The 11,820-nt window shown below is 40.9% G+C and overlaps 1 protein-coding gene across 1 annotated transcript; it reads left to right on the top strand.

Annotated features, from left to right (window-relative positions):
• Nucleotides 1–2,328: 2,328 nt before the first annotated feature.
• Nucleotides 2,329–9,218, top strand: LOC104070929 (TATA-box-binding protein-like; the record flags this gene model as incomplete). Its single annotated transcript, XM_009579349.1, has 6 exons — nucleotides 2,329–2,738; nucleotides 3,799–3,886; nucleotides 4,565–4,656; nucleotides 5,543–5,710; nucleotides 7,306–7,400; nucleotides 9,139–9,218. Coding segments are annotated over 6 exons (933 nt in total), but the record flags the coding sequence as incomplete, so codon positions are not given.
• Between the last annotated feature and the right edge of the window lie 2,602 nt (nucleotides 9,219–11,820).

Genomic DNA, 11,820 nt, shown 5'->3' with positions numbered 1-11,820 from the left:
CCTATATAATAATAATAATATATAATATATAATGTGGTGAGGTATAACCAGGGTTTTACAAATGCTACTGAGCTTTTTGTATTTCAGACTTGCTGGATTACTTGACAGTAGCAGATGTGTGAGATACCACTGCAGAAAGAAAAAAAAAAAAAAAAAAAATCCAAGTCTGTTGCTTAAAGCAGCTGGATTTGATTTATGTGTACCTGGGTTGCAGGGATTCCTGCAGTGTAAGTGAAAATGGCTGTTTCCCCTCAAGCTGCCCCAAACTTGGTGATCTCAGGCAGGATCTATGTGTGAAATCTCCTTCCTGGAGCTGCTGGGAGATGTCCAAAGCTATGCAGTTGACCGGGTCTTCAGTGAAGTTAATTAACCTAGAGTCTATAGCAATAACCCTTGGCAGCCCGCCCAATATAAACATGGTCTTGTGCCCCCTTTCACAGCCTCTGAGCATCTGTCTAAGAGAAGGCAATCTTCCCCAGCACTTAACCCTATAAGGGCTTTTTCCCAGACCAGTTGTATGGAAACCTGATGAGAAAGAAACAGAAAGCAAATCTTCCTACCTACTTTAGGCAGTTTACTTTCTGTTGCTTTTCTTGACTTGTTTTTCAGCTGTTTAATGTTTCCAGCTTCATATAACACTAATTTCTCTATCAGCTTCTTTAAGCTGTGCCACAAACTGTCTGCTTTACACCTCTTTCGACTATTGTATTTCTCATGTCCTCTGATGCCCTGTAGTATGATGTGTGAGTAGTCCTACAGGCTCACAGTGATGAGACTTTTTTGTATCATCTTCTCTGCATCACAGTTCATACAAAGCTTTCCCAGTTAGCTCCTGTACAGTAAGCCTTAGTCCACTGGAGGTCTTGCAGAGACTGTACCTTCCTTCCCCTGTTGCTAACTTGAAAAATACCTATTTAAAACAGATGTATTTTAGTTATTCCATAGTATGTTGTTATTTGTAAGGGTTAATGCATTTGTATCTGACCTCTTAGTTCTCAGATAGTGCTCTTGGATCCTATTTTCCAAAGAGCCGAGGGGTTAAGGAGTACCTAGTCTTATTCAGTAGCACTCTGCCCCAACTGATCTCATATGGGGTTCTGCATCTAGAAGTCAGTTTTAGAAACAGTTCTGAACCTAGGTGTTCGTGATGTGTTCAGAGCTAGACCTGATCACATCTGTATTCAAGCTAGTAAGGGTTCTCTGTGAGGATTTGTCACTTAGTAAGAGTTTTCCAAGTGTCTACAGGTAAATACACTGCAAAGTAGGAGCAGAGATCTCCCTGTGTGCATGGTTGTGTGGCTAAGTGAGCTGATTAGCACAGAACATAGAGCAGCGCTAGCTCAGGGCTGAAAAGCATTGATCTGGAAACCCTGCTCCCACTGGAGCTCAGGCAGTTGCTGCCAACTCAAGGGCCTCAGTCTTGTGCACTGTTCCCTGTTCTGATTTGTGTTTGGACTTTTCAAGTCCTTTTGGCTCTCAAGCCCAAAAATGCCTAAATGAACACAAAACCTCTTGTATGGATCATCTGTCAACCTGCTGTGGGTATTGGCAGAAACCACCTTTTTGGAAGAAGCTTTCCACTTACTAGAGGCTTATGCCCTGATGGATAAGGGAATAAATCCTTTCCTAAACTCTTCCCTCCTCGATATTATGATGCCTTTTAAAGAGCTTTTAATAATAAATAGCTGATAAAGAAGGACATTAGTATGCAAGAACTTGCTTGCAGATATGTTGCATGCTTGATCTGGAAAAGAAAACTGTGTCTCACTTAAATTGGTCTGGTGACCTCTAGCAGCTGAAAGAATAAACTGTTCGTGATTCTGTGAGCTGCTGCCCTCTGTTGCACAAATCCAACACAACACTGACCCTGTCCCCTGGTAGCAGGGAGAGGAAATAGTAATATACTGAATGGGAGTTAAAGCCAGCCAGAAAATGCCAGCTGTCTTCCTTGGAAAAACTCATAAGCAATTATGTTGGTTATGCGTGTAACTGAGGCATGACAACGGCTGTGAAGGGCAAAGTGCCAACATTGTTCCTCCAGTCACTGCTGAAGGTATATAGTATTTCTCAGTTTATGGTATTAGAGGAGTACTCTAGACTGCCTTTCAAGTGTAGTGGGAAAATGTGTATCTCCACTATAGAAGTTACCTGGATTTTTATATGCTGATAGACAAGCAAATGACACACTTTCAAACCTTAAGACTATTCTTTGCTATAATATATATGGGGGGAAATGATTTCAACTTCCTTATTGAATAGAAGATTAATCTTAATTTATTCTCCCAGTTAATGTTTTAATACAAGATCCTTAATGACACTTTTTCTTAATTCAAGGATGACCTCTCAGCTAGTCCTCAGCTGTTTACTCCCATGAGCCCTTATGATGTAGACCTTCCAATTCAAACAACTGAAGATGTGTTGTTCAGTTCCCAATTTAATCAGCCCAAAGAGCTTCCAACAGACTTCTCTGTGGATCTCAGCTTTCTTCCAGATATTACCCAAGATAACAAAGAACAAAATCTATCTGAAGATGGTCATGAAATGCAAAAAGAGCTCGATGGATCAATATCAAGAAATGAGGACAGCAGTATCTTCATGGATGAAAGCAGCTTGTCATATCCAGATGCAACTCAACCATCTCCTGAAGCATCTGGTGTGTGTCCTCCTCTGACACCAATGACTCCTATGACCCCAGTGACACCTGCATCAGAAAGCTCTGGCATAGTTCCTCAGTTACAGTAAGTTTATGTATGCATTATATATAGCATATATAATAGTCATCGTTTCACTTAAACTGCAATGTACTGCTCTGACTTCTCATTTGGAGAATGTAGCAAGCATGGTTTGGTCTTAAATAAGCCCACGCAAAAAACTACAGGGGCAGTTACTCCTCTTTGAAGAGAGGTGGAGCAAATGAACTGACGGTATTGGAAGGCAACTGGATACTGTGCTGATCAGTGCAATACAAAAATGGAAATGGCACAGAACAATACCCAGCTTAGCAAAACAGGGGAGAGCGGACTTGATAAACATGCTGGGTGAGCAAGTATCTGAAATGCCTCTGGCTTGTTAAGGGGGAAGAAGTTTCCCCTTCTGTTAAGGGGGAAAAGTCTGTTCTGGGAGACAGGAGATAAAGTCTCTCAATGGGAGAAGTGTTTGGTAGAAATTATTTATATATAGTATGTACTGCTAGTTACTTCAGGCTGCAGAATGAAAAGATAAATAATACTTGAAAAGGAGGATTTCTTCCAGCAAGGAGAATGTTAAGGATTACAGCGGACTCCAGGGGTTTAAAGATGTCAGTCTGCTTTTCTGAGTGCAGAAACAGTCTGAACTGAGCAAGGGAAAGGGGCATGAAAAGAAGCGTGAGAAATTCTGGCCTCGTTAAAAGATCCTGTCCTGTCTAGGCTAGAGCAACTATGGAGTAGTTTATACCTGTAGAGAATAACATACCCTTACCTACTTAAGAGTGCTGTAGTAACTCTGTAAACACTCAGTAAGGTTCGATTCAAAGCTGTAAAAGACTTCAGTGATGTAGTTATTGGAAGACGCACAAACTTAGTATTCAGGGACTAATAATTTCCTACCTTGTTATAGCTCAGAAACAGTAATTTTGGTATTGAATTACTGAAGTTTTGCCAAAAGTAGCTTAATGCTAGAGTGGGAAAGAGGCAGGCAGGAAATTAGTTGATGGCAATTATTAATTGGAGTGTGAATTCACATTAAGCTAATAATATTGGGGGTTGGCTCTGCAGTGACTTGCTTTTGCAATAAGAAAACTCTTCTCTCATTCCTCAGGAATATAGTGTCAACTGTAAACTTGGCTTGTAAGCTAGATCTGAAGAACATAGCTCTGCATGCCAGAAATGCAGAGTATAACCCAAAGGTAAATCATATAGGCTCTTAAGCTTTACCCTCTTGCTCCCCTTCCTCAGTGCTGCTGGATTCTAACATACAGATTCACCATGAGCTTTGTCCCTTTTGTAATAGCACTGTCTTGACCCATAGGAGAAAGTAATGAAATTCTGCAACTTGGGCCTGTTAAATTAAAAGAAATATAGGGGATCACAAGGAGATTATGTTTTTTTTATTTGAATAAAGCCCTAGCAATGAGATGTTAACTAAGCTGTTTAAGAAAGGAGATGAACTCTCCCACCTGTGGCCAGCTGCCTCCAGCTGAAAGGGGTCAAGCAGCCCTCACTAAGGATGTTAAAACTCTTGACTGAATTAAAGAGAATTACTGGAGTCAGACTGGTATTACATGATACTTCTAGCAAGTGGCCTAGACTGCAGAAACTTACTGGGAATAGATTAGGTTTCTGTAAGTGACTCCAGACTGCTCAACAAAATGTAAGGGACAAGCCAGTGGTCCTGTGACTGTAGTCTTAAGCCCCCTGGTCCTAGGGGGTGGAAAATAACTTCAGGGTGGTAAATAAACACTTAATACAAAGCAAATGCATGCTGTGTTGAGCTTTGAAAGCGACAATTCTTGAAAGAATGAACAGAAATACAGTACTGGCTAAATCCCTCAGCTGGACGGTGAGGTCTTCCTTCGAATTTGTAGAGGTTTGCTGCTGTGATCATGAGAATCAGAGAACCACGAACAACAGCCCTCATCTTCAGTTCAGGAAAAATGGTCTGCACAGGAGCAAAAAGGTACTTTTTTTGTTTTTCCTTCCCTCTGAAGGTCTGGGGTCTTGCAGCTATGCCTATATCTGATGAAAAATGTCAGAAAAAGTTGTTTAAATTACTTAGCAAAGGACTTTCATAATTGCAAGAAAAAAAATGAAGCACTGGTATTGAAAAATGTCTAGCTTTCTTCATGATGGCAGTTTAGTAATTACTGAACTGTGTGCTTCTGTCCCTGAATATAGATTGAGCTGAGCAGACATTAGCAGAAAAACTGCTAAAATGCCCAGGAATTGTTAAGGGGTTATTTGCATTTCTCACTGACTTCAAAGTGAATTAGGACATAACTTGTGTCTGTCAAGTCTCTCTTCAGTGTCTGTGTTCACCAGTCAACACATCTGCCTCAAGAGAAAATGAGAATTGGAGAAAAGCAAAGATTACTTCTGTACTTCGAAGCTCTTTTCCTCAAGTTCAGCAGCTGCCTTGACTTTTATGTCCCTAAACTGTCAATGAGATAATGCATTAATTTACAGCTTAGGAGACCTCTTCTCCAACCCCTAGCCACCACCCGAACTAGCTAGATGATTGTACTGGCATCTGCAGTCTACCTCTTGGATCAGCTCTGAGAAGCTGTTGTAAGGAACTGAGAAAGAAACCTCTGAAAAGGGGAACTCCTGGGCCATGCAATGTGCTCCAGTGCGCTCAAATAGACCACAGGAAAGTGAATGACCAAGTGTCTTTTTCCTTTTAGCTCACTGAAGTTGTTCTGGGGATACAGGCTTGCTATTCTGAGCTGTAGTGTATCTTTTTCTGGAGCACAGGTTAGCATGGTGGTGGCTCTAAACTGACTTCCATCTTGAGAGCAGAAGAAAGCACTAATCGAAGCTGCTCTCCCCTTCTGCTCTTCCTTCAGTGAAGAGCAATCACGGCTCGCAGCCAGGAAGTACGCGCGCGTGGTGCAGAAGCTTGGGTTCCCTGCCAAGTTCCTGGACTTCAAGATACAGAATATGGTTGGGAGCTGTGATGTAAGGTTCCCCATCCGACTGGAAGGCTTGGTTCTCACGCACCAGCAGTGCAGCAGGTATGTGCAAGTCAGTTGCAACTCCATGCAACTTGGAGCAGTGTCTTTGTGAGCTGCCAACAGACCAAATTCTGAGGCTGTACGAGCCTGGCAAAAGAGAGTAATTAACTGGATACTGAATATCAAGCATGTCTGTTGCTCACCAAAAGACATGCTCACTGGTTCAGCAAGCATGAAGTGGCTGTAGATGCCATGTGTTACAATAAAGATAGTAAGGTTTATTTTCTGCAATAACTCCTGTTCTGAGTGGGACAAAATGACCCTCTGCTTAATTGCCAGGATGACATACAGCAGCTAGCAGTAAAGCTTCCAGTGCTTGAAACTGTGACTGACACAATTCAACAGTGAAGGGCTCTTCTAAATTGCCCTCCTGTGTATTGTTTGCTTCTTTCTCCTTGCAGGGACACCATAAACACCAGCTTTAGAAACCTTGCAACTGAGAGCATATTACAGAAGCGTTCAGTCACTTCTGGGGTAAACTGGATGCACATTAGATCTGGTTAAGATGAAGGGCTGAAGAACTGCAAGAAGCTCCTGGGTTCTTTGCTCAGTTGGTTAATGAAGAGATTCTCTTTTGTAAAAGCTTTCTTTGACCATGAATATTGTTGTTTGACACAGTCTTCGGTGTTGCTGCATATCGGCAGCGTGCACCAGAGATTTTAATTAATCTGAGCAGTGTTGGTGATCAGAATTTTACCAGTCTCCTGTTATTGCCAAGTGCAATATCAAACTTTAGTGGGTATTTTTCTTCACTGCAGACCGTGTCAATAGGAGAATAACGAGTCTTGAGCAAACAATTCAGGTTTAATCAGAGCAGCTCTCAAGCTACTTGAACCTGGTCTATGCCATTGCTCCATTATGAACCTTTAATACTAAGTAGGCCTCTTAACTCCTGTCAAACCAGATGCCTATCTGCAAGGGTAAGGTTTCTAACCATTAGGCATGAAGCCAGACTCTAGCTGCAAGATACAGAACTGAAAATATGGTACCTTTCTGGGATAACACTTTCGTTCTGTCTGGATGTCTATTTGCCGTGAATTTAAAGTAAACCTGTAGTTGAGTGATGGGCATGCTGTGCTTTCAAGATGGGCTTGTTCAGAACTAGTTATTGCCATCACTGAGGAAAGGATGAAGATTTCGGCATTTCACAAAATCAAAATTCAGTTGTGTCTTTTATGAGCACTGCATTTAATATTTTGCATTTAATTTGGGGACTAAATATATATTAAAAGATTCACTTGGCTGTCATCTTACTTGCACAAGATGCTTCCTGATAAGGGCTCTTTGCAGACTAAGAAGGATTTGAGTACTGTTGAAGATTACAATAGTGGTTTCAATGCTATGGAAAATCAGATTCAGAAGTGGCTCAGAAGTCTTTAAAAGTAAGCATGAAGAACTCCTACCAGCTCCAGCTGGGATTACCAGGTTTCTCTTGAAGATGTCTAAAACCTGACCTGCCTTTCTCTGGGTAGCTAGCTAAAATCTGTGGGTTTAATTACTCTAATGTTAGTACAATTAAAGAGCACTTTATGCATTTATACAGCATTGAAACAGTATTTGCATTTTACTAATCTTGCTTGCTTGCTTTGAAACAGCTATGAACCTGAACTATTTCCTGGCCTTATTTATAGGATGGTCAAACCAAGGATAGTGTTGCTTATCTTTGTGTCTGGAAAAGTTGTACTGACTGGTAAGTGGTCTCCCTCTGTATATTTGTAACCAAGTGCTACCACATCTCCTGAGAAAGCATTTAAATTGAACATTAGCTAAACTAGTATCTTGCCACAGTAAAGCCACTCAACAATCTTTTTTTAATGCCTACTGCTGCTTATCTGTGTTTTCTGCAGAAAACAATATCAGTATTGTTGCACTAGAATCTCAATTGCTTCATATAGTGTCTCAGATTTCCATGTTAAACTCAAGTATCTTTATTCAAAATATAATTCCATGTGTCAGTGTACAGAATCCCAACAGGATGCTGACATGTTAGTAACTACTCAGTCACTTAAATACGAATATCACAATAAGCAATTTAAAATTGCTTGGACAGGAAGCGAAGTTCTTAAAACACTTCACTGACAACATTTAATAGGGATTATTAGAGGAAAGGGTGGAGATCTAAGAAATTGTTCCAGACTGGCAAAACACTCATGAGGCAAAAGCCTTGCTCAGCAAGATATCTGTACCTCAGATCCCATGTCAAAAAAGTTGAATTCCTGAGTGCATGTTCCTAACACATTTTTTGTAAAGCTCATTAAAATAGTTCTATTCAGATGTATTGAAAGGTAAATGTACTTGTTCCCAGAGGACCTGAATGCTGTATGTATATTCACAACACAGCTTTGAGGTACATGAAAGACAAAAGAGAAGCACCTGCTTTTAGTCAGATTCTTACAATCATAAATCATGAATGAGCTCAGCTAACTGAAGAACAGGGCACTCGGTACAAAGCTTAAATGCTTCCCCCTCTAGTGTCCCCCCACCTCTTCTTAGGTCCAGTAAAATCATACTGGCCAGTTCCATTCCGCTGATACTTGCATTTTTGGGTACACTAACTGCAACACCCTCGAGTGTGCAGCAGGCCAAGAAGGACTAAGGTAAGTCCTTGTCTGTGAACACTGGGCTCAACTGTAATAACAAAACTGAATTTGCCGAGCTGCGAGGGTTTTTTTTTTCCCTTATCAGAAAGTAACTTGAAAGTAACTGTAGTAATGCAGATGAATTGGTCATGTCCAAGCGTGTTCTGAGGGAAAGGTTTACATGTTCATCCTGAGTGCCACTTAATCCAACTGCTAGTTCATTTAAACGCAGTTTTTTTGTAGCTAGTGTTTGTTGCACTAGCATGTTAGAGTAGTGTCACTGTCAAGGAATGTTCCTGCCTACTGCAATACAGTTAGTGTACAAGACTTAGTATTAAAGATTTGCTTGCAGTAATGTGGAAAAGGCTGGCTTTGAAATCACAGGTGCCCTAACAAAGCTTAAAAATAAAAATGCTCCTCAGAACCGGGGGAGGGGAGTTCTCAAACTGTGGATCAACTTCTAGTATTGAAATAAATGCCCTTCATTTCTTGTTTCTATCTTTCCACTTACCTTATCAACAGGTGGAGCTGTTACTGTTAAGCATGGTTCTTCTCAGGTTTTTTTTTTTCAAAGCCAGTGTTTTGCACCTGTCAAGAGTAGCCAACTGCAGTTTTGGTTCCACAGAACCAAAAAACAAAACTAGTCTAGTCTTTAAAGCAAAGCAAGGTAGAAATTGTTTTTTGTGAGGTGGCAGAAGTACAATAGAAATTCTGCCTTTAACAGCAAGTTGCTTTTAAACTCCTGTGTTTCTTCATGGTTTGTAATCTTATCATTAGGTTTGAGTTGCATTCAGTTATTCTCAACAATCTGTTAATTCTTAACCTGTTTTTTCCTAAATGTCTTTCTAGGAGCAAAAGAGCGTTCTGAAATCTATGAGGCATTTGAGAACATCTACCCCATTCTAAAAGGTTTCAAGAAAGCATCATAACATGGCCCATAAAGCAACTAAGAATAATACGTGGGTTTGTATTACTATGCATGGAACAGAAGCAAGGGTATTCCTGGACCCAACTGTACAGTTGTGGATTATTAAGCAAACGATGCTATTCCAAATGCTATAAATGCTGATGCCTTTCTATAGTTTGTGAAATGTTTTTTTGCTTTCAGATTAGCTGGCTGCGAGTTCTGACATGAGTTCTGACAACTTCTGTCAAGCTGAAAAATTTGCCAAATGAATATACTTTTAATAGAATGCATATTAAGGTGGCACTTAAATATTTTGTAATAGAAATGTGTCTTTTTTCCCCTTGTTGAACAGGTGAATCAACACTGCACTTCAAACTAGCTTTATCAAAATCCTCAGCTTTAAGTGTACTGAAACCTAGCTCCTGCAATGTTGTATTTTCATGTTTAAATGCAAAATATATTTTTGTCTACAATATAGATTACAAAATCCAGCATGACTTGATTTCAGTGTTTTGAAGATGGTGGTTGTAGAGGACATCTACAGAGTCCCTCTGATCCTACCGGTTGGATCACTCTTGTGTGTAATGGCATTGGTACTCCCTTTACAAAGACATTCAAGGCCCCTGACAGTGCTGGAACATACCTAGAAAGTATGTGGGTGGAGGGGTAACTAAGCAAATCATCTAATTTGTCATGACACAAATTAGATTTTTAAAAAATTGTATCTTCTCGTGTTACTGAAGTTCTCTCAGATAATGGGAGTTTGCTGCTTGGCCCAGACAAAAACGTGTTGGTTAGGAACTGCCTTTAAAATGGACTTGAGGGAAAATACAAAGGGGTTCTTGTACTTTGTTTTATCTCCAAGTGAACTCAAGGTGTCCTTTACAAAAGGTGTCATGCTCAGACCGGTGATGTGACTAGGAACAGTGTAAAGATTATCCCTTGACTGTTCTGGTACCACCTGTGATTCTCTGGAAGCAAGTTTGTTGTTTTTTTTTTTTTCCCAGAACAGGGCTTTGGGGCTGCTGGGGTTTGTCTTGTGTCCTCCCCTTTTGTCAGGAAGCTCCCTGAGCCACTAGAGGTTGCTGTTAGATGACTTAAGTGTAACCCTGGCCAAAAGCTACCTCTGTCCTTCCTGATGGTAATACATAATATGGGCAATGGCTTAATACAGAACAGGGCTTAGTTTTGCTGTCCCAAGTTTATTTCTGAATCGGTGAGGATGTGATTTCAACTTTTGTGTCTGTAATAACTCGTGAGTGCTTTTATAACTGTCTCTCTGCTCCTCTGGAAAAAAAGTTTGAAAAACTTCATGCACTTCCTTGTGATAAGCTGGGCTTAACTATGTTATCAGTTTCTTTTGTCACAGTCAAACTGTGGATTTCCATACTCAAATCTATTCTAAACAGAGGCTTACTTTTCTGTTTGTTTTCTAACACTGTAGACTTTCCATAGCTATGGGCTGGAATTTTATTTGCACTGTAGCTGTAAAAGCTGATAAGCTTGAGTTACAATAATCTTTTGCAAGTGAAAAACAACCTGTTCTTATTGGGGTGCTGGAAAAAGTTTATCCAAGATGAGCCCTCTTCAAGAAATTGCATTTTAATTAAGAGCTTGCCACATAATTTCATGAGTAAAGTTAATGCTCTTTATAAGTGTGGATAAAGTCTTAAAGATAAGAAATGGGCTCTGTGCCTTTTCACTGAGCTACTGATAACTTAATGTTTGCTATGGTAACTCCGGTCTTAAAAAAAAACCTATTTTGGTTCTACCTACGTAGTGCTGTTCATGCTAGTGTTCTGTAGCACTTAAATACACTAGGAGGGGGAAACAATATAGGCTGGGATTCTCTTTTTTTTTTTTTTTTTTAAACTGGGACATGTTTTGGATTTGTTGGTTTTTTTAAGGGGGTATTGCTTTGAGTTATTCTGGCTTGTGTGGACTCCGTCTCTCTTCTGATTGCCTGGTGTTTCCCACTCTATCCTCACACAGGGGACTGGCTTCTAGATACTAGTTGATCAGACCCATTTAACTCTTGATTCTGGCTCCAACCTTGAGGCTGGGGTGAGGAAACCTACTAGCCTGTCACTCTTAAGGATGTGTATCAATATTTGCCACTCTTCTTATACAAACTGTTCTTGATATTATTGTAAATATAACCCCAAAAGCCATTGACTGGTATACATAGTCCATGTGGCAGTGTTACTGGCTGGCTATGGTGCAGATGGCCCCCTTGGGACTGCAGTGGGGATAACTGCGGTTGGAGCCCACCACTGCCCTGCCACTGGTCAGGGTGTCCTACCCTGGAAAGTCAAATGATGCCTCTCCTGGGTTACCAGCAGCACCTGTATGAGGTTCATGTGAACACCCAACATCCCAGGAAGCAGAATACAACCACACTGCTTACTACAGGCTTTAGTAAGCACAATGGCAGATCTGCAGTGGGTGCTGTTTACTTTTCCTTCCCCGCCCCCAGCTTTTGCAAAGAAAAGAAAACTGCACAACTTCCTTACCAGGCCCGGTGGAGCTGGGCTGCCGGCCCTGCCTGCCGCGGGGCAGGGCCCGTACCACTGCTCACCCACCACATCCTCCTCTGGGAGCAGAGAAGGGGCATCCCTCCCCTC

This window comes from Fulmarus glacialis, unplaced genomic scaffold, assembly GCF_000690835.1.
Source record: "Fulmarus glacialis isolate BGI_N327 unplaced genomic scaffold, ASM69083v1 scaffold23470, whole genome shotgun sequence".
NCBI lineage: Eukaryota > Metazoa > Chordata > Aves > Procellariiformes > Procellariidae > Fulmarus > Fulmarus glacialis.
This window is presented reverse-complemented; position numbering and strand designations above follow the sequence as displayed.